Source organism: Acanthisitta chloris, unplaced genomic scaffold, assembly GCF_000695815.1.
Source record: "Acanthisitta chloris isolate BGI_N310 unplaced genomic scaffold, ASM69581v1 scaffold27883, whole genome shotgun sequence".
NCBI classification, from domain to species: domain Eukaryota; kingdom Metazoa; phylum Chordata; class Aves; order Passeriformes; family Acanthisittidae; genus Acanthisitta; species Acanthisitta chloris.
Window position 1 is genome coordinate 17306 of NW_008663713.1, and position 22606 is coordinate 39911.

The window sequence follows — 22606 nt, forward strand, 5'->3', positions numbered from 1 at the left end:
AACATTCTTCAGCAGCCTCAGATGAAGATATACTCGCATTTTTAGTCCTTTCCAAGCTAGATTACAGTGACAACTCTTCACAGTGACAAATCTTCAAAATACACAGAAATACAGAAAAACTTAACACAGCGTTACGAAAAAAGTCAGAAGACAGTTTTTCTTCATTTCTTACACTGGATAAAATACGGTTTTGCACCAGCTTTTTAAAAGGAGTTATGAAGTGCATCTTTAAAAGTCATCAGGTATCGATCTATTTGGACCTAACAGCAAGTGTGCTTAGAAGGAAAGGAAACAATTCCTTATAACATGCAATAAGGCCTGATAACATCCTTCCACATACCCAACAAGGGTACCACAAGACAGACCTCCTGCCACTGCTACCCTCAGTCCTCCCCAGGTGAAAGTCTGTTCTTGAAAAAAGACAGTACTGAACAACTGATTAACTTGCTATACTGTAAAGAAGACCGAAGTAGAGGCCTTCACTTGCTCAAATAAACAGCTTTCAAAGAAATACTCAGTAGCATAAGTACTCAGCACCTTACGTGGGACATGAACCATCAGTCTGAGAGATTTATTTTTCCTCATAAAACACGTATCAAAATTCAAGTTACCTACAACATTTATCCCACTGAATTTTAAGCTCATCAGCAGATTCTAACTGAAAGCTACTGTTCTCTATTTTCAATATGGATCTCAAATTCAAAATCTTTCAGTTCCATGCTGACTTTTAAAACACAGACTTAACACCCATTTTGGAGCAGCAACATTTGTGGTTTCCTTAATAGACTGTACTAACCAGTTAGCTGACCTATAATCAAGAAAACCAAAACCAGAAAAGGAAATGTCACGAACCTGCATGTCCCACATGCAAGTACTGGTGCCAGTGAAGACATACAACTGCCAGGTCTTCAAACAGCCTCCAAACCACTGCAATAATCTAGAGATATAATATGCTTTTGGCCCTCCTCTCAAAAGGCAAGAGACCATCACAACCATGTTTTCAAGGAAGGGACATAAAAAGAAACAGGAAAGGTAGGAATAAGAGAGAACTGGAAGCCACTCAATTCACTCAGGACTGTGTCTAATCTCTCACTATCCACTCACTGTAAATTCAGCCTAATCCAACAACAACTGCAGATTAATTTAGCATTGCCAGACCTGTGTGCCCCATTCCCAAACAGGAATAACTTCTCATCAGCAGTTTTGTATTTCTGAGTTTGAAAAGTGTATCAATCCTTAAAATATCATGGAGACAGCAGGGGCCCTAATGAAGGGCTGGCTTAGTTTTAATACTTCCAAATAAATAAAGGACAACAATAGCAATACCCTAAAATGTTTGTTTGGTTAACTGATGCAACAGTAGTAGATATTTTGCTTGTTTACTAAAAACATAAATGTTGTCTTCACACAATTAAGAATTAGTGATATTTTCTGGGACAACTGTGGCAGTTATGCAATATAAGTCTACTGCACAAGACTTAACTCCATGGTAAATTGAGCAACAATTCTTTCAGCATACAAAGCAGTTAGGGCACACAGATAAGTGATTCTGCTGAAATACAATCACCTTTGCAAACTGCAATTGAATGCTTTTGCTATATGCTGAGTTCTGAAATGATGTGGAGTTTTGGGCAATGAGCAAGGACTAAACAGAAGGAGATGAGGTCAGCTACTCCTAAAACCTTGAAGAAAAAAAAGGCAGCAGGGTATCTCACCGAGGATGGCTCTTGTATCAAGTGTGTTCTACAACTGCTTGATATTTAATCTGGTGTACTTAAAGCAATTTTGTGATTTGGGTAGGGCTTTGTTTTTTGAAAACAGAAATCTGGTTAAACCCATAATGTACCAATCTAGCCCAAAAAATTTTAGTGAACCACTCTAAGGGACAATTATTACATTACATACTGTACAATGCATTACATTTTGCATACAGTATTTTTTAGACTCAAGCACTAGTTTTATATTCATTATGTAAGTCAATTTGTTCTTAAAACTATTTTGCTACCCGAAGAACAAACACTTGTGCTTGTTTTTTCAAATAGTCTAATGCTTTCCTTCTTTCCAACAGAAGAAATTTAAACAAAAACTGAGATACTTAACTAAATAAACCGGAATTGAGTTTCATCTTTCATGACCTTATCAATATAGTTCTGACTTCTAAGCCCTTAGAAGTAACCTGATGAGAAGATATTATCAAATGAGAGCAATAATTTCAAAATACCATTTTCACAACACTGTGAAGAAATGCAAAGATTAAGGAAAATCCTCAAGTAATGACTGGCATCTAAATTTGGTGAAATGAGCTGTGCCATTTAATAGTATGGAGGAAGATGGGAAAAAACAAAGACTACTCTTCAGTTCTTACGGCAACAAAGATGAAGGGCCTGGAGCACCTCACTGATGAGGAAAGGCTGAGGGAGTTGAGCCTGTTTGGTCTTGAGAAGAGACAACTGAAATGGACCTCATTAATGTGTTCAAGCACATGACTGGGAAGTGCCAAGACCATGAATCAGACTCTGCTCAGTGGTCGAAACCAATAAACCAAGAGGTAACAGCAAAAACTAATGCACAGGAAGTTCCACTAGAATAAGAACAACTTCTTTTCTGTGCAGTCACTGAGCACTAAACAGATTGTCCAGAGAGGCTGTGGACTCTCCCACACTGGAGGTATTCAAGAACCATCTGCACACAAACCTGAGCCCTGTGCTCTAGGATGGCCCTGCTGGAGTAGGGAAGTTGGACCAGATGACCCACTTTGGTCCCTTCCAACCTAACTGATTCTGTGATTCTGATTAATTAGCTGCTCTGAACAGTATGTCAATTATATACCCAATGCAGACTGAGTGGCACACAGAAAACTGGGACTGCTTTACAGAAAGGCAAGCTATGACTTTCTACAAAAAGATTCCTCACCAACAAACATTCAAAAAAAACCAACCTTCAAAATCAACCATCTAAATGGCAAGCCCCTAAAGCACGTGTTTGAAAACAGCTATAAATCAACAAGCTTGCAAAGGTAGTAGGAAACTGATGTTTCAAAGCATGTAACAAAATCCAAGAACAACTTGGGGAAAAGAGTTCATGGTCACAGTGAAAACAACTAACACATCAAGAGTTCAACTATTTCTGTTTGTCTTGTGAAGCTGGATAAAACTGAATGATCAGAACACCCAATGAATCTTCAACTATCATTTTGAAATTACAGTAATATAATCTATTATATTAATATTACCAAATTTTGAGATTACTACAATCTTAAGAAAGAGATATAAAAAAGTTCACCAAAATCAGCTGGGGAACTAAACCTTCAACATCTAATAAACAATCTGAAATAAGAAACAGAAACCGTAAAATGAGATGAGCATCAGTGGTTAAATTAATTCAGTGGGAAAAAGTAAGAAAGGAGAAGGTAGGAGAGGTAGGTTTAACTTAAGAAGGGATAGGGACATCAACCAAACTTACTTCCTGTTCATGGGATGTCTGATTAATGAATGCATGCTTTGTGAAATTCAGCTCTTTAACGTCTATCTTCCTAACAACATCATATACTTTTCTGACCTTGAACACCTGACTTCTTGGAGTTTTATTTCCATTGTAGCCCATGTCATTTCCATTACTGGGAGAGGATGGGCCAATGCGAAAGACATGGCAAAATATCCTCACGATCCTTAAGAGACTCTTCATTTGAGCTTCATAATTACTTGACAAGCTGGGGAGAAAAAAATGGAATGTCTAAGTTTTTTTCCTAGATGAAACAATTTAGTATATAATTAAGCAATCTAATTCTAAGGTCTAATACATATGCTGAAGAAACTCCTAAGCTTTAAACCCTAGTGAATTTTAACTTTCCTGTACCAGCCCCAGAAGTCAAATATAAGCACTATAATTTTACTAAGATGTACACATAATTTTAGCCAGAAGTAAAAACAGCAATGCAAGAAGATCATTAGTGGAGGCTTTCACGTACAGAGTACATTTTGCAAACATTTGTTGGCAGGAGGAGACAGCAGAGAGACCCAAGCTCAGTATCTACCTTCATCCTTCTTCTGTTACTAATAAAGCAACTGTGAAATACTTTTTTGAAGCAGAAACTCACTGCCTCTGACAGGAAACAGAACTGGAGAGAACAGCAACAGTTTTTGTGAAACTGTCTTGGACTCATTTTTTCTATTACCTTCCCCTTTGTGACCTATTACCAAGTACCAATGAGAAGTGGGCCAGGAAGAGTCCACAGAATACTCTAAGCACAGGCACCTTTAGAATCATCTGATGCAACGCAACACTTCTGTCTTGTCTTCAGCCTCCACTAGTCCAACCAGATGCAACAGTACAGGAGCACACAGCAGCTCAAATTCAGAGACAGTACAGGCACAGAGATACTGTTTCTACAGCCAGACAGAGGGAGTGTTGCTCAATACAGAGCTGCAGTAACAGTAATAAATCAAATCTAGACAACAATCAGGTTAATTTGCCTCTGAAGATACTGAACAGAAATGAATACTGCTGCATATGATCTAACCCAGCTACTACAACTTCTAATAATGTCCCTATACAGCAAGTTTGAAACCCTTCCCTGCAGAATGGTTTTACACTTTATCACAATTTATTTGTGGGTGATCTATTGGCTCTAAAGGAAGTCTGGAGACAAAAAGGAATGTGTTACAAGTTCAGGTGATTACACACTGAAGCTCAGCAACAGCTGAAGTTCTTCAAAAAAGTTACCTTTGCAGCAACAAAATGTCTATGCACTTCAACCCCAAACATTTAAAGGGTTTAAGACTTTTACACCAAGTCAAAGCAAACACCCATCAGAATAAGACTGTGATTAATGGTAATGAATTTTCCAGCATCATCTAAGAGTTCTGACCTGCTGTCTGCAAGCTCCACCCAAATCTAACATGAATGATAAGGAAGCAAATAAAAAAAGGCACCTAAAACTAAGATTTTATTATATATTCTCCGATGGGCTCCTCTCAACCTGGCCCTGGTTTACAAGAAGCTTTCCAAGTCATATTCCTCTACAATCTATGCTGACAGTCTTCTCTGGTAGCAGAACACTAAAACCTCTATTTTCCAAAAAGCCATCCACAACATGTTAGTAAGGAGCTTTCACTCAGGCTTTCAGACTCCTGGCCTCTTTCAGTGAAGATTTTCCTAGCTTCTAGTAAAGCATAAAGGTTACACCAAATTCTGTTCGCTTTTGAAAATGGTAAAATGTTAGTGGTGTTTCAACAAACTGCAGATAAGGTGTCTTGCACAAACTCCCCCAAACAGATGCCACAAAACCTAGGAAAGCACACCAGGTGAACATGCCTGACTATTTTGTGTCTCCCTAAGTAACTGCTGCTTGTGCTGCTGAGACAGCACATTGGTAGATGAAGTCTTTGGTCTCACAGTAGCCATAGAAGGCAATCAGAGACAAGTGACTGAAGCACAGAAACTTACCTCAAGCATACTAAGAAAGCATGCCAAAAAGTAAAAATAGGGAAGAAAGAGAGAGGGGCAAAAAAATAAAAAAAGGAATGATTTGATAGTTCTCTAAAATGCTTCCCTTTCTAAAGCTGACATAGACAAACTAACCAAACAAAAATACACTTCTCTGCAACTCAAGATTCTAGGTGCCAACAGCTATACAAGGACATCAGCTTTCTCTCTTGAGGTCTTTATGCAGACAGTGATGTAAAGAGGCACTGTCATACAGAATCAGATTTGAGATCCACCTACTCCAGGACCTGCCCAGCATGAGATAGTTTAGATTACTAAAACCCCTAAGTAGCACTAAGCACCAGGCAGTTTATCAACTTACTGTGACCCTCTCACACTTACCTAAGCAGTTTATGACCATTTGTTGTAGCAACTTCAGCAAGACTTGTTAGGATTTTAAGATATTGACTTTCACTCTGCTGAGACAAGTGCTCCAGGACTTGCCGCAACTGAAGGATTAAAACAAAAGGAATTGCACAGTGTCAAGGACCACCAGATCTACAAAAATTTATCAGTTACTTCAAACATTATCACTCAATCGCAATACTAATGTACATCTATATCATCTGACATCCAACCTAACCACAGTTAAGGCACTGGAGCAAGTCCAGCCAAGGGTAACAAGGCTCAGAAAAGGTCTAGAACACGTGTCCTGTGAGGAATGGCTGAGGGAATTGGGTTTGTTCAGCCTTGAGAAGAGGCAGCTCAGGGGTGACCTCATAGCTCTGTACAACTGCCTGACAGGGGTTGGAGAGTGGCGTGGGATGGTCTGTCCTGCCATGGCTGCAAGGAGAGGACTAGAGGGAATGGTCATGAGCTGAGACAGTGGAGATTCAGATCAGATGTTAGGAGAAATGTTTTCTCTGTTGGAGTAGTCAGGCACTGGAACAGATTGTCCAAGGAGATGGTGGAGTTACCATCCCTGGAAGTATTTAAGAGGCATCTGGATCTGACACTGGTTAGGGGTTACTGCAGAGTGGCCTTCTAAGGACTGGACTCAGTCTTAGAGGTCTCCTCCAGCCTTAATGACTATATGATTCTATGATTCTATTTTGCATACCCTCTCATTAATCTTGTTTTTACACACACTTCCATTATTCAGACAGAAAAAAATTCATTTTTCTTGCTGTCTTCACTTCTACAATATATGAAAGGGTTTTTTGTTCCATTGTTTAAGATCTTTTACTTTCTCTTTACATTTAATCCATCTCCCTATCCATCTAACATACACTTTGAGAACACTCACCTCTGTCATTTCATTCTGTAATACTCAACCCTGCCCCAGAAATTTAAACACTGTTTCTATATAGACATATAATTCCTCAGTCTTGTAGTGGAAGTAATGGAGTTACAGAGAAAATGAAAATATCAAAAATCTAGCAAACTAAGTCCAGTGAAATGGCAGCCAATACCTTAGTAAATCTGGTTTTCTACTTATTGTTTTTTATTTACAGTCAGTACAATTGTTTGCAGTCATTTTCAAAAAACTATATGAAAAACCCACAACTCGCTCGATTTAGAAGGAGAAAAAGGCAGCCCATGCTTCCTTCCCTCTACACAATGCAGAAACAAAAATGTTTTTCCTCGCTTTTTCTTTGTTTTAGATTATACTACCCCACAATAAACAAGAAGTTCATTCTAGACTACCCATCCTAGAATGGATGTCTGCAGATGATGACTAAATGAAGGAAAATGGGCCCCATTACACAAAGTAATTGTATCTATAGGATGTTCTATCAGCACCTTTGTATTGAAGCTTGAAACAAGTCTGCTCTTTCAATTCTTACACCATCTCGGTCACTTCGCCAAATATGCAAAGTTAGAGCACTAAATGAAAACAGATTCTATGTTTAAACCCAAATTCTTGTGTTTAAAACTATGTGATGACTATACATTTCCCATAAGGGGAAGAAAAATAGATAGTGGCCAACTCCTGTGGCACTGCCAGTCAATTGCTGGTTGTGCAGACACCCAGACAGATCAGTACCTACAGAACAGGTAGAACTGCATTACCATGTTTTCCCGGAGATCTTCATTCTGTGTCATTTGAATTATTGTCTGGAAAAGCCGAGGATGGTACTGTATTAAGACTTCACAAGTTTCTCCATAGCCACCCTAAAAAGCAATAGTTCACAAAACATTTTCATTTAAAGAAGCATTAGAATTGGGAGTTAGACTATTATAGGCAATAAAATCTATTGAGCAGTACAATATTTTTTTCATGCTGAATGGAGAAATCCTATTCTAAAATAAACTGAAATTCAATAACAAAGATATCACAAAACTTTTGGGAGAAGACAGAATAATTTCTCAGTATACTGACTCACATATATCCACTCATTTTTTTGTGTGTTTTTGAAACATTCTCCTACTTACCAAGCCAAAGTTACAGTTGAACTTTTCACTTAACCATTACCAGAAATTAAAACCAGTGCAATATTTCACTTTTTTTCCCATTGCTGACACATCTACTTAAATACACCCAGTATCCTTCAAACATTTCCTAAAGGTTCATAAGGCACATGAGACCTAGAAAATATGTCCTATGAGGAATGGCTGAGAGAATTGAGTTTGTTTAGCTTTGAGAAGAGGCAGCTCAGGGGTGACCTCATGGCTCTCTACAACTACTTGATAGGGGACTGTAGAGAGGTGGGGGATGGTCTCTCCTGCCATGGCTGCAGGGAGAGGTCTAGAGGGAATGCTCATAAGGTGAGACAGGGGAGAGTCAGATTAGATGTTAAGAGAACATTTTCCCCGTTGGGTTGTTCAGGCACTGGAATAGGTTGCTCAGGGAGGTGGTGGAGTCACCATCCCTGGAAGCGTTTAAGGAACATCTGGATCTGACGCTGGAGGATATGGTTTAGGGGTTACAGCAGAGTGGCAGGTTAGTGGTTGGCCTTGATGATCTTAGAGGTCTCTTCCAACCATGATGGTTCTGTATCTGAGTTGTTGCAGAAAGAAACAGAATAAACCCATTAAAAGATTATTTAACTTTAAAATCATTTAAAATAAGTATGATTCCACTTGTGGCTCAGACCAGCTTCACACTCTTCTGAGAAAAAAATGTTTTCTGGAAAGACTAGAACTTGAATTTGTGATTTATTTGTGTCATATCTTATTTAACACAGCTGCATTTTTAAGCAGACACCTAACACCTCAGTGTGCATCAACTCCTACACTGGAAAAATTACACTATTTTAAATGCTGCAACTTCGGGGACTCGTCATCTTTGAATGACAGCTGACAACTCACCTCAGTGATAACAGATTCTTTCAACAAATTGTTTATGGTACCAAAAAATTCAGTATTTAAAAAAACCCAACACCTAGAATCCATAAGAATTATTCAAAGTCAAATTTTCAAGATCAAGGGAATACCATGTTGGCAAGAATTACATGAATCAATAATTTCAATCTTCTCAAAACATTTATTTATTCTGAAAAAGAAACCTGTAAGCATAGAATAAACCCCTTGATGTAAAAGAATATATTTTGTTTTCTTCTATCTTACTTGGCACTGTGAACTTGTAAACTACATGATCTCGAACACACCACTATGAAACAGCAAACACCAGGTGTCACTACTCACACCCAAAGTTAACAGAATTTTTGTGTATAAAGAGGTGCAAAAGGACTGCAAAACTGGAGACTGAAGCAGAAATTCAAAACACTAACCATAAAAACAAAGAACAGTACCACTAAATACACAGCTGTAGAATCACAGAATCACTCAGGTTGGAAAAGACCTTTAAGATCATCAAGCCCAACCGCCAACCCAGCACCACCACCATGTTTGTCACTAAACCAAGTCCTCAAGTGCTATATCCACACATTTTTTGAACATGCCCAGGGACAGTGACGCCACCACTTTCCAGGGCAGTCTGCTCCAAAGCTTTACAACCCTTTCCATGAAATACTTTTTCCTAATATCTACTCTAAACCTCCCCTGGTGTATAAGTCTTACAGGTCTGCAGCTGCAGAAGGCATCAAAACTGACTAAATTTCTTGTGGTTTCAAAATCATAGAACCATCAAGGCTGGAGATGCCCAGGGACAGTGACGCCACCACTTTCCAGGGCAGTCTGCTCCAAAGCTTTACAACCCTTTCCATGAAATACTTTTTCCTAATATCTACTCTAAACCTCCCCTGGTGTATAAGTCTTACAGGTCTGCAGCTGCAGAAGGCATCAAAACTGACTAAATTTCTTGTGGTTTCAAAATCATAGAACCATCAAGGCTGGAGGAGACCTCTACTCTAATCGAGTCCAACCATTAACCTGTCACTGATGGAACCTCTAAACCCTAAACTATATCCTCCAGCACCAGATCCAAACACCTCTCAAACACCTCCAGAGGCAATATCCCAGTACCTGAACACCCTCACAGGGAAAACATTTCTCGTCACATCCAATCTGACTCTGCCCTGGCTTAGCTCAAGGCCATTCCCTCTAAAAGTGAGAAGAGGATCATGATTTCAACTATTAGGCTTGAGCAAAACAACATAAGAAAATATAATTTAATAAATTCCCTCTGAGGACAGGCTGAGGGAGTTGGCGCTGTCTAGTCCTGCTGGACACACTATTCTTGATACAGATCAAGATGCCACTGGCCTTCTTGGCCACGAAAAGTAACAGTCTCAGCACCATGGAAGTTTTGTTCATTTTTATTAGAATATCTCTTCAAGAGCAAAGAAAATCCATTAGTTGAGATTAAAAAAAACACCTCACTTTTTTTCTGTAAGGTTTTATATCTTAGTCACTAGGTGTTAAGCACCTAAATAGTCTATCCCCATTATGCCGAAGATTCCCAAACTTTTAGTCAAATGGAACTCTGTAAACTCGTTCTCATGAGGTCAATTCTTGCATTAAGATTTATGCAAAGGATCCAAATATGAACCTGCCTGTAGGATGAATTTAATTACAAAATAAATCTATTTTGGCATTTGTTTTGCCAAAGGACTACCCTTTCCAGAAGCCTGAAAAATAAAGTTAACACTGATCAGGTGACACTGTACTAAGTCACTAAAGTTCCCAGAAAAAAAGTGTTGCTAACTCAATACCTGTACACAGAGATCCAGTGGAGTAACACCGTTCTTGTCTGGTAAATACTTGGCTCCTCTCATCAACAGAATTTGTGCAGTGTCTCTCTGACCATGGCTGTTCAAAAGAGTAGACAGACAGTTAACATACCATTTATGCTCTACTCGAAGTCATAACTCTGTCTATAGTGCATCTAACAAACAAAACCAACATAACCTAGGAGAAAACAAATAGTCATGAAACTGAGCAGAACACAAGATGGACGATAATGCCTCTGAGATTCTCTTACTACCTTTTGAGGCCACTGCAGAAAAACAGTGCAAAATTAGGTATTAGTCCATTTTTCAAGCCACAGGCACTCTCATCATTCAGAAATGATTCATCTTAGCCCAGCCTCATCAATACCTATGAGCTGCATTTCCTGCAAAGAGAGAGCTCTTTCTCAATTCACACCCTAATTTACTTCACAAAGTTCCCTTCACTGAGTTCTCTGCTCATTCCTACCAAATTTGGGGAAAAAAAGTAATCTAACTGTGCTTCAATTAAACATTAGCAACATCTTATTTATAAAAAACTTTTTTTTGCACAAGCTTTCAATACATCATTCTTAAGGCTCTAATTTCTTTTAACCAGTACATATAAATATTTTGCCTAGCCTTGAAATGTAATGAGTTTTACTTTTGCATCCAACACCTATGAGGAAGGGCTGAAGGAGTTGGGTTTGTTTAGCCTTGAGAAGTGGCTCAGAGGAGACCTCATGGCTCTCTACAACTACCTGAAAGAGGGTTGCAGCAAGGTGAGGAACGGTCTCTCCTGCCATGGCTGCAGGGAGAGGACTAGAGGGCATGGTCATAAGCTGAGACAGGGGAAAGTCAGATCAGATGTTAGGAAATGTTTTTTAATTGTTGGACTCGAACTTAGAGGTCTCCTCCAACCTTGATGATTCTATGACTCTAAGTTGCTTACTTCTTTTAAAGCAGATGCCAGTACCAGTTCCTAAATCAAGCACCAAGGCTAGCAGCTATTTATTCTCCACTTCCTTTCTTCTCAACTGAACAGAGTCAACATACACTACCTCCAGAGACCACAGCTCCCAAACCTAACTCCTGGCAGGCTACCAGGTCAGCCCATTTCTCTTTTTGTTTATATTAGCATTTAATCTTAGGAGAACTATTTAACCAGTAACCAAAGCATAGGGATTACAAAAATTGTACATTTTCTACCAAAACAGCAGAAATGCTCTAGTTGGAACAAAAGGTCATTTATTTTATCTGATCAGCTTTGAAATCAAACTGAACTGTGAAAACAGAACTGATCAAAGCAACAGTGTAATTTTAATTCAACATTGCAACTGTCAGACATAATAAGCACATTTTGTGTACACCGTAATACCACAACGTACACTGAAGAGCCAAATTTGCCTTATAAAAGGCTGCATTTTTAGTGTAATCAAAATAATCCAAGTTGGTAGAACTCATTTCTTCAGAAAATCATTCAGCAGTCATTTATTCATGAGTCCTGACAACATGCACAGCTATGTGTTTCACATGTCTGTTAGACAGAGGTATATAAGCCTGCAGTACTAAGATAAGTATTTAGATAAGACACAAAACTACACTCAAACATGAGGCAAGATCAAATACCAGGCAGCTTTTTGTTTCCTAAATTTTGAGCTTTCTAATCATTGTTATTGCAAAAGGAAAAAAAACTATTTCACTTTTAAGCACAGTATTCAAAAATTAAGAATATATAACCTGCAAGCAAAATAAAGTGGAGTTGCCCCAGACACGTTTGGCCTGTTTATATCTGCACCACTGTCCAGCAAACATTGCACTGTCTAGAAGAGAAGAAAATCCAGCATTAGAAAAGGAGCAATGGAATGGTCTATTGGCTTGCAACTACTTAGTGTCATATGTGCCTAATTACACAGAAGGATTTCATTTTCAGTAATGAACCTCAAGACCAAGATTCCTAAACATTGTATGTAAAATCATGGCTGTCAGAGCACATAGAGCTTCCTCTGAACTTTCCACTTTAATGACAATATCTTTTACTGAACTTCAGCTAACCTCAAACATCCCTGGAGCTACAAGCCATATAAAACTCAAAGTCACATGTTCTAGAGAAGTTAGTGAGAGCCATATACAGCCTTATCATGAGCTGTTTTCAAACTCAAACTGGACTAGAAGAAATTGGTAAGCAACTTGTAAAACTTTTATTATATTCCAGTCATAAATTAGGGAAGTCTATTGATAAGTTTCTCAGAATTTGGTCATCCAAAATCATGACAATGACAACAGAGATCTGGGTAGAAAGATAAATATTTTTTAATGGTCAGTAGTTCTGGAGACAATTTGTATAACTCTATATGGCTCTAACAGTTCAAGGAAGGCATCCAGACCTGTACTCTGAGTATAAATAGTCAGCCCTAATGCAAGGTCAGGTATAAAAGTTATTCACACAGATAAGGAAGAGTTTATTTGAACTTGTTTACTTCTAATGTTAAGTATCTGACCCAACTGTGTTAATTTTGCATTCAGAGTAAATTAAGATTTCAAAAGCACGTAACAGGTGGCACAATTGTGAATTAAACACCTTCTAAAAAGTAAAGAACATTTTCAAGCATTTAAAATGACATAAAAACTTGCTCTCGACAAGCCAATAATAGTACTAGAGAACAGCAGAACAATATACAGGAAGACACCTAAACTCCCACAAACACCTCCACAAGAATAAATTAGTTGTTCAGTTGGCACTAAGAAAAACAACAGCATTCTCCACACTTCTAACCATTATCAATTACAAGTCTGAAGCTTATTAAAAGATCCACAACTTTAAGGCTTTACCAAATTCTTCACAAATCCACTGTGATCATGTAATCTAGAAACTTACTGTCTTGTGTCCATTCTGACAAGCTACATGAAGGGCTGTCTGTCCCATTGCATCTTCAACATCCACATTACTGACATGCTGAACAAGATCATGAAGCAATTCTGTTCGTCCATTGACAGCCAACCAGTGAATCTAAGGACAAAATGATGAGATACACATTTCCTTTAGCAATGCCATAAGTATTTCATAAACATGATTTTAAACCCAACTGAACTATTGTCAACACTTTCACAAAGAGAAGCACCGAACAATATTATCATACGCTTACGTATTTTCAGCACATCTTTTGATTCTTGAGGGCACTGAACGTGCAGCAGTTTTCTTCTATATGTAAGATGGCAGAAGCTCAAGAAATGAGAATCGTCAAACTTCTCATTTCAAGAGCATCATGATAATCAATAGCACTTACTGCAGTCAAGCCTTCATTATTGCAAATGTTGACATCTGCACTGTATTCCAGCAGCTTGCTCATACATTTCTTCTGGCTATAAACAAAAGAACACATTAAAACCCAGCCAGGAAAAATCACTTACAAAGGCTAAGTATCTTCTTAGAGCTCCACTCTCTAATTCATCATTGTGCAAAGCACAGCAGGTGCTTTCACTTTATAAGGAGCACAGTACTGTGCAGGTGAAAAAGAAGTGATCATCATGCCAGAAAGAGTAGCATACAACAGCACAACCATTGTAGCTTCTGTGGAAAGTGTAGAAGTACTTCACCACCACTCTAACAGCTTCAGCTCTGCAAAAACTACACCATGAAGACATGTAGCCAGAGTTCAGCTAAGGAAGTCCATGAGGTTCATCATCATCTGTGCACTTCAGTGAAGATGTTTACAGTACACCACTAAATCATCATTTAATGAGACAGTCACTGTAACACTAAGCAAATCCTTTGCAAGTACAATTACTGTCCTAAGCAAAGTAGAGGTGTTTTTTCCTACTTCGTGTTTTGTTTGGTCTTTTAACATTCTTTAATGCCTAAGTGCTTTACCTTTAAGAGTTTATTCTCACTTTTCCTTTTTATTTGTACCTCTCACACCTTTCCTACACCTCATTTCCACATAACTGTCTCCTGTGTGTATTCTGCATTTCATCATGTACCACTTGGCTGGTTCCTTCTCTCTTCTACAAATACTGCTCCCACATACCTAGAAGCCACTAAACACTACTTGCTCCTCATCTGAAGCACCAGCTGTGATACAATTCAGTTACTGTAACACACATATGCTCTAAAAAGAAAAGACAACCTTACCTTTACAGCGGCGTATTTCCACATACCACAGGTCAAGAAATAACATCTTAAAAAGGAGCTTGCTCACTCATTTGGGTTTTACCCCTCTCCCCACCCCAGACTGTGAAGGCCAAATTTGCATTCCTTTTCTTGTAGTAAAATTTCCCTGGAGATACTCCCTGAGAAAAATCTGAAGTACCTGAACCCTTCCAATCCCTCCAAAATCTTTTCTTACTCAGCTAACTGGAAGGTGAATGCATCCCTTGTTTGATGACTATTGTAAGGATCATTAAGCTCCTGCTTAATAGAAAACACTGAAATGACTGTCACTGAAACCGCTATTTCAGACATGACTTATTCTTTACAAAAATTTATTTCCTGAATACTCAATGTATGAATTTTAATCCCCGTGTTCTTTATCAGTGTGTCACCCCTATTTTCAGAAGTGAAGACCAAAGTATTGTTTGAACTATGCAATGATGTCACAGCATGTATCAGCTCAAATGCACCATGCACAAAATATAAGAGTTTCAAGAACTTTTTTCTTACCCATTCCTTGCTGCTAAATGGAGAGGAGTGCATCCTGAAATGTCCTGGTAGTTTGGATTTGCTCCTTTTTTTAATAACAGAACCAAGCATTCAACTGATCCACAGCTAAGAACAAAGTTAGAAAGGGAAAAACTGTAACAAGGATACTTACAACCCAAATCTGCACCGACAAAGACAACAGCAATACTATGTACAGATCACACTCAGCACGAAATCTTTGCATAAAATTGTTTTACACCCTCATAGTTTAAGTTACACAAAGCTACAGGAAAGTCACTTAATGCAATGAGAACTGACTGATTATAACTTGTAACAATGAATAGCTGCTGTTTTCCATGTCATTTTAACATCAAAACCCAACAGGGAATCTTTAAGACTGGCAATTCTTTAAATTATAAACTCTTAAAATTTTTTTACTATATCCTCTAACCTCCTTTATCTTTAATCTATTAACAGGATTGTATTTTGAATTAAGTAAAAATTCCAACATTTTGGGGTTTGTTCCATTATCTTGATCCAGATTATCTGGAGAGCCAAAAGGGGGAGCCAAATATAGAGAATTCTTTCATTAAAGTTTATTTCCCTGAAAGGTCATTTCAATGGAAATTACATTTAAAAGTTTAAATACCAAAAAAATTCTAGAACTCACACAAATATTTCTTTGCTGTTAATTTCAAGCCTGTAACTGCCTTGTACTTTTCATAACATAGCAGCTCTTCAGGATGACCAATGTCACCAAGAAAGAGAAACTGCATTACATGTTTATCTGACTCCTAAACTCTTCAAGAGGAAGAGCTGATTGAAAGGATAAACACACAATATTTTTGTATCTATCATGACCACTTTAACCCGTTACAAATCTTTCCAATATCAGAACTGCTACACAACAACTCAAAGAAACCAAAGAGCAGTTGTACTATGTTGCAAAAACAGCATCTTGATGACCTCTTTGTGACCCAACAACTAGTGAAGTTAAAAGACAATCCAAAAACTAAGTGTAACAACTTCTTGTGCTTTATGATCAATAAATAACAGCCTTTCAAATATACTTCTAAGGTGTATGCTAAAAATCGGCTTGCATTTTTTTAAGCTCTTCCTTAAGTATATTTTATACAAGCAGCATGTAATTCCGAGATAGAATATTTGGGAAACACATTTCTAAAACAGTTTGCTTAGGAAAATGGTATTTTTACCTTTCCTGTGCCCAAATACCTGCTATTTATATGCTATGCTACTACTGTTTCTTTTCTTTTGTGACAGTTTACATAAATGTAAGAACTTTCAAAGTATTTAAAAGGGGAGCCAAATATAGAGAATCCATGCATTAGTTTTTGAAATGGCCTTTCAGGAAAATAAACTGTTTCTTGGCCATATAGATTTTAGATTTATCCCCACTGAAGAGCTACATAAATAATAAATATAAATCAACAATTGGAAATCTGCACTTAGCACTTTATCCAGGATATGAAAACTTATTAGAAGTGAGTGCCCAAGTTATATTCCCTTCAGTTATGGTTACATGAAGTACTTTGAAACAGCTGCTTCTCAATGAACATCCAAGAGCTTCCCACTGTTACAGAATACTTCAAAAACAAGCAGCACCTTCAGACAAGCTTTCTCTAACTCTACAAAGGCAAGGGCAATATAGGATATCATGGCTGCACTTCTTCACAGACCTGAGACAGCACAGAAAGGCAAAAAAGGATAGCAAGACTTCCTTCACTAGACTTTGGAAAGCCATTTGATATCATCTGTACAATCTGCCCTCTCAATGAGGCAGGCACATTGCTAAAAGAACATACAAAATGCAAAAAGAAAGTGTGAAAACAAAATGTTAACTGATACTACAGAGTTTTCCAGCTTACATTGGTGCCTTAGATTTGTGGTAATATTTTCATTGTTAACTTCTGGACTGGACTCAAGTAAGTCTTACTTTGCTGCAATATGAAGCAAACTTCTCTTCACACGTCCAAACGCATAATTGACATCAAATTTTGAATTTGATAGCAGCTCTGAGACAGACCTTCAAACAGAAACAGTTTTAATCACAAAAGAGCTCACAGTATCCAAGCAAAGCTTATACTCTAAATTGTACACGTGTATTTATTTCTTACTTGATCACTATTTCTCTTCCCTCCAACTAAGAGATCGAACAGAGTTCAAGCATTTGCTGATTAACAATACCTTTTCACATCTTACTTGTACATAAAAAAATGAACTGTGACATTAGGCAACTGTTTCAAATGTAAACTAGTAAAAACTGGACTAGACAGCCAAATCACTTCTTTGCAAATATGGAAAACAAGCATACAGAATCACAGCAATTTTAGGGGTTGGAAGGGACCTAAATGATCAGCTAGCCCCAATCTCCCCTACCATGGGCAAGGACACCTCCCACCAGAGCAGGTTGCTCAAAGCTTCATCCAACCTGGCTTTGAACACTGCCAGGGTTGGGGCATCTACTACCTCCCTGGGCAACCTGTGCCAGTGTCTCACCAGCCTCACAGGAAAAAACTTTTTCCTAATATCCAACCTAAATTTCCCCTCTTTCAATTTGTATCCATTGTCCCTTGTTCTGTCACTGCAGCTCCTGACAAAGAGACCCCCTCCAGCTTCCCTGTAGGCCCAGCTTAGGCCCAGCTTAGGCCCATATTAACAGCTTTGGCTAGAAAAAAAAAAATACCCTCCCATTTTCCTCCTTATCTCATCACAGACACTGCAACCAGATATCCAGCAGCTTTCCCAAACACAGGCAAAGTTCAGAGGGAAGACTGGCATGGGAAATTATCATGATGAAGTAGAAGGATACACAACATGCCAATATGATCATAAAAATCAAATAAGACCCTTCGACTTCCAGGAATGGACTGATCACATAATTTAAAACCCTTGCATGCAATCTCAGCAAAATATGTAGCAGAACAAATGTTTATCCTGATTAGATAAACAGTTTACTCTTTCAGTAAGAGTTATTACCTGCTTGCCTTCAAAACCCACCAGAAGGTAGCACCACTTAGCTGCCTCCAGATCCCAACCACTCTGAGGACAACTAAGAGAAACAGCTGCTCATCTGAGGAATCCCAGAAGTATCAACCTCCTTGTCTAGCTCTTATTCCATCTCTTTCCAAGACATCTAATGAGACTAAGAGCTACTATGTCATCAATAGATATACACTCAGAGCTAAGACCCAGGTATCAAACAACGCTTTTGTTCTTATTCTAGGACAAATTTCTCAATGTGCATCAACAGAACAAATCCCAGCTCTGATCTATGGCACAAAATGAAACAGGATTCTCCAGTAAAAGTATGCTGGGATGCACAGAGTCAGGGAATAACTTTGGATACAGAAGACATCTCAGCAATTCAGCAGCAGAACTCCTGAGAGTGCTCTAGCAGCTACACCTTTAGCAAACATAATGGGTTTTTTTAATTAAAACAGGGAAATTTAAAGCAGCTCTTACCTGTGCTGGTCAGCCATAACCATTGGCATCAGTGTGTACACTGCAGTTTCATTATCTGTGAACAAATTAAATTGCTCTGTTATCATAAAGAAATCTTTCACATAAAATAAATTTATCTAGCAACACTTAATTACCTTGTCAAGTGTGCACTGTTCAACAGATCATTCTTTTTACACAGATTATATACACAGGAAGTTTTGCTATAAAGAAAAAGCCGCTGTATTTAGAAGAGATAATTAACAGAATTGCAATGTATGAAATTTCAATGTGGCTTTTTTTCCTTTACCAAGTAAGAATCACAGAATTTTCAATGGAGCATCAGTTTCTTGAAACTGACAACGATGCTCATTAACTCTCTCCCGTCCTTATCTCAACCCATGTTCCTTTTGCTATATTTTCTCTCCCTGCTCCATTTTTGTGCAGGGAGTGAGAGAGCAGCTTTGGTGGGTGCCTGGCATGTAGCCAGGGTCAACCCACCATACAATCAGAACAGGAAGAACTAAAACAGTCCCAAACAGGTATAGCACCTCATATCTTGTATGTAGCTTCTATACATTCACTACTTCCACTAGATAGGCAACATTTACCAAATATTAAACATTCATCAGAGTTACTAAGTGGAATCAGAAACCTTTATCATGCTGCAGCTGTGCTGATATTATTGTTGTACAGTGCTCCAAGAGTAGTGCTGCTACTTGAAGTAGTCTGTCCGTAGCTAACAAAAGAAAACAGCGATGCCAATCTATCATCACCTTTGAGCACTGAACAGAGATAAGTCATACTGAAGTTAGAATCACATTTTCTCAGTTATAAATATTTTTCAAAAATAAATCTGTTTATAAATAAAAGATATTTATATAAATAAATGCGTTCTCTCACAGTGAACACATGGTGCAAGAGACAGAAGCCTTTCAAAACACCAAATGATTAAAAGCTGCAGAGTCATTTGAAGCATTATCAAGTTCCAGAGCTTGAACTGTCTACAGACTGTTCCTTATGGCAGAGCTCTGTGAGCATCAGGTAACTCCCCAACATTCCCAACAAGCACCACTAGAATTGGACTGCTGGGGGGAAAACAGGTTGGGAGGGAGGGGACGCAGAGACAGTCGTGAAATAAAATTAAATAGACACTAAATAAAGATACAAACTGTGAAAAATATTGCATAAAATCATAGGGTCATCAAGGTTGGATAAGACCTCTAAGATCATCAAGGCCAACCACTAACCTGCCACTCAGCTGGAACCCCTAAACCCTAAACCACATCCTCCAGCGTCAGATCCAGATGTTCCTTAAACGCTTCCAGAGATGGTGACTCCACCACCTCCCTGGGCAATCTATTCCAGTGCCTGATCACCCTAACAGGGACAAAAATTTTCCTAACATCTAATCTGAAGTTCCCCTGTCTCAGTTTACGGCCATTCCCTCAAGTCCTCACTTTGATTACTTTTATAAAATGTATACTTTTATAAAACTGACCACTTTGATAAAATGTATCCCTGGTTAGCTCCCAGTATACACAAAGAAAGAAAGAAAGAAATCTTGTTTGAGCTCTGTTTCACAGATTCCTGGGCAGGAAGATAGAGCTTCCCCCAAATGAAATCAAAAAAACTCCAGGAGTTCAGAACATCAACTAAATTTAAGCATGACATCCTTATGTATTTCCACAATCATGTCTTATTAGAGAGAACAGGCCAAAAAAATAAAAACAACCCAAACAACTTTAAATATAGCAGCACACACACCTGAAATGCTTAACACTGAGCCTAATTAAATTTAACTATGTTGCAAGTATAGTAATCTAGAAAAAGGTAATAGCTAAATATAAGTGTAGCAGGGACACAAAAGGCATTTATGGTCCAGTTACAAAACTAAGCCTTTTGCTGCTCTGTTAACACTGTGGAGCACAGGCAGATTTTATCAGAGTCTGTACAGAAATAATTAAAAGGGTGTGGGACTAAGGAGCTTTTGCGCCTGTTTTTGGTGAGTATTCTCCCTGTCCATAAACAACATCCTATTGATTTAAACTACATGACACCAGGTAAAGAAAAGCATTATACACCTCACACACTTACAGAACTTATTTGCTATCTAACTTCCCTGCATTTCAAGTCTGGAACATCTAAAGACCAAAAATGGCACACAACATGAAGGGTTAGAGCTTTGGGCTGCAAGACCTAGTTTTCCAGCTCTGAACCTTAACAGTAGAATCCAGAAATTTGTGTCAAGCTCTTAAGTGCCCAGCAAACACCTGCTGAAGGGTATCTCAGGAGAGTGAATAAAAATTACACTATTTCCTATGGGCAAGGGTATGTGCTGGCACAGGACTCGGGTGTTAATATTAAAATTAATCATCTAGAATCCTGCCCTGACAAGAAACACTTATTATTTGATTTCATCAGAGATAATGTCATGAATTTGGCAGAGATTTCAATTTTAAAGAAGTGTCAGCCCTGTACATGTAATATCCAAATGGCTCTGGTATATGCAAAGGAAGTTCAATACCTACATTCAGTGCCTTCTTCAGCATAAGAAAGTTCAAACATACATCACCATTTCCTAACAGAATACTCTGAATATTAATTTAAGGATGGACGGGGAGTTATGCATCTCTCAAATTAAAGCTATTAAAACATAGCAGGAGGGAAAAACAATTCAGGCCGTCAGACACAGCACACCAGAAGCCACCAAACTACATACCATACTAGAGTGGTGAGGGATCTTCCAAGCTGATCCTGTCAGTACATGTTTGGAGCAGAACACTACAACCCAAACCTGCTTCTCCAGAAGAGTTTGGGCAGCCCTGCATAAACCTAAGGAGCACCAAGGTCAAGAAAGAAGATATGCAATGAGCTAAAACAGACCCTAGGTGAGATGGCCATTGAACAGAGACCTTCTTGGAATGCAATTTGAGACTTCATTGCCTTAAACCTATTTACCTCCTTACTTCAGTCCAGCTGTGATTTGTTTAAAATAATTCCCAGAGAACACATAGAACTGACATTCCTTCTGCAATACAAACTAAGAGAAGAACTTGTTCCAGAGGTCTCAGGGCTTGCACTGCCACTACTATAGACATAACAACCTCTTGAAGTGTAAGATTACCAATGCCCAAGACAGAAAGAAAATAGCTAAACTCAAATTCAGAATGAATTTGCCTACACTACTACTAGAGCAGCTCCAACTGACATAGGCTGGGCTAAGTATTATTTACATTACCATCTTCAGTTACTTAAACTGGTGCTACTACATTATTTCTCTAAGTCTGAGCTTAAGATAGTAGTATCACATCAGTTTTCACTGCTGCCAGTCAAAAGCTTACAAGCAGCAGCAAAATCTGTCTGAAACTTGCCTGTCCCTTCTGTGAAATTTACGAGTAACTGCCCTGGCAGACACCAAAACTGGGACAGGTGACAATGAAAGGAAAGGGTGTAGCAGCTCAGTGCAGCAGGAAGCCAGGAACTCTTGAGCAGTGAATGCACAGAGAAAACAGAGTTACTCCCTCTCCTCAAACTCATCCATAAAAGCAAATCCTGAAGTGCAATGACAGCACCTGACTCACAAGAACAGATATTCTGCATATCCACAAGTTTTACACAGTTAGTCCTTCCAAAAACTGAACTATTTCAGAGCCTGCAGCTGTATTTTCAAACGCAGCTCGACACGGGGGACTAGCACCCACGTGAATAAGTTGAGAGCCAAAAAAAATTAGGCTGTGACGGGTGACAGCGACTTCTAATACCTTTACTAACGAAACACAGCACTATTACAAAAAAAAACCCATATAAACAAAGATTTATCATTGACGAAGCACCCAGGAAGGATTTAATGCCAGATGAAAAGGGGGTCGAGCACACCCGACCAGGGCCCAGGAGGGCAGGGACCCCCTGGGACCAGGGACAGGGGTGAGACACCGGGGGAAGGAAAGGGAAGAAGGGGAAGGAAGGGGAG

At 38.6% G+C, this 22606-nt stretch overlaps 1 protein-coding gene across 1 annotated transcript in view; it reads right to left on the reverse strand.

Moving 5' to 3' along the window:
- The window catches only part of HACE1 (HECT domain and ankyrin repeat containing E3 ubiquitin protein ligase 1), a gene marked incomplete at its 5' end in the record, with an annotated part of 35625 nt that extends 16913 nt beyond the window's left edge, over positions 1 to 18712 (reverse strand). Inside the window, 10 exons of the mRNA XM_009071076.1 lie at positions 3463 to 3709; positions 5827 to 5933; positions 7498 to 7599; positions 10542 to 10638; positions 12276 to 12358; positions 13414 to 13545; positions 13823 to 13898; positions 15196 to 15300; positions 17129 to 17218; positions 18658 to 18712. Coding sequence (XP_009069324.1) covers positions 3463 to 3709; positions 5827 to 5933; positions 7498 to 7599; positions 10542 to 10638; positions 12276 to 12358; positions 13414 to 13545; positions 13823 to 13898; positions 15196 to 15300; positions 17129 to 17218; positions 18658 to 18712 — 1094 coding nt within the window. The remainder of the gene's footprint in view (positions 1 to 3462; positions 3710 to 5826; positions 5934 to 7497; positions 7600 to 10541; positions 10639 to 12275; positions 12359 to 13413; positions 13546 to 13822; positions 13899 to 15195; positions 15301 to 17128; positions 17219 to 18657) is intronic.
- Between the last annotated feature and the right edge of the window lie 3894 nt (positions 18713 to 22606).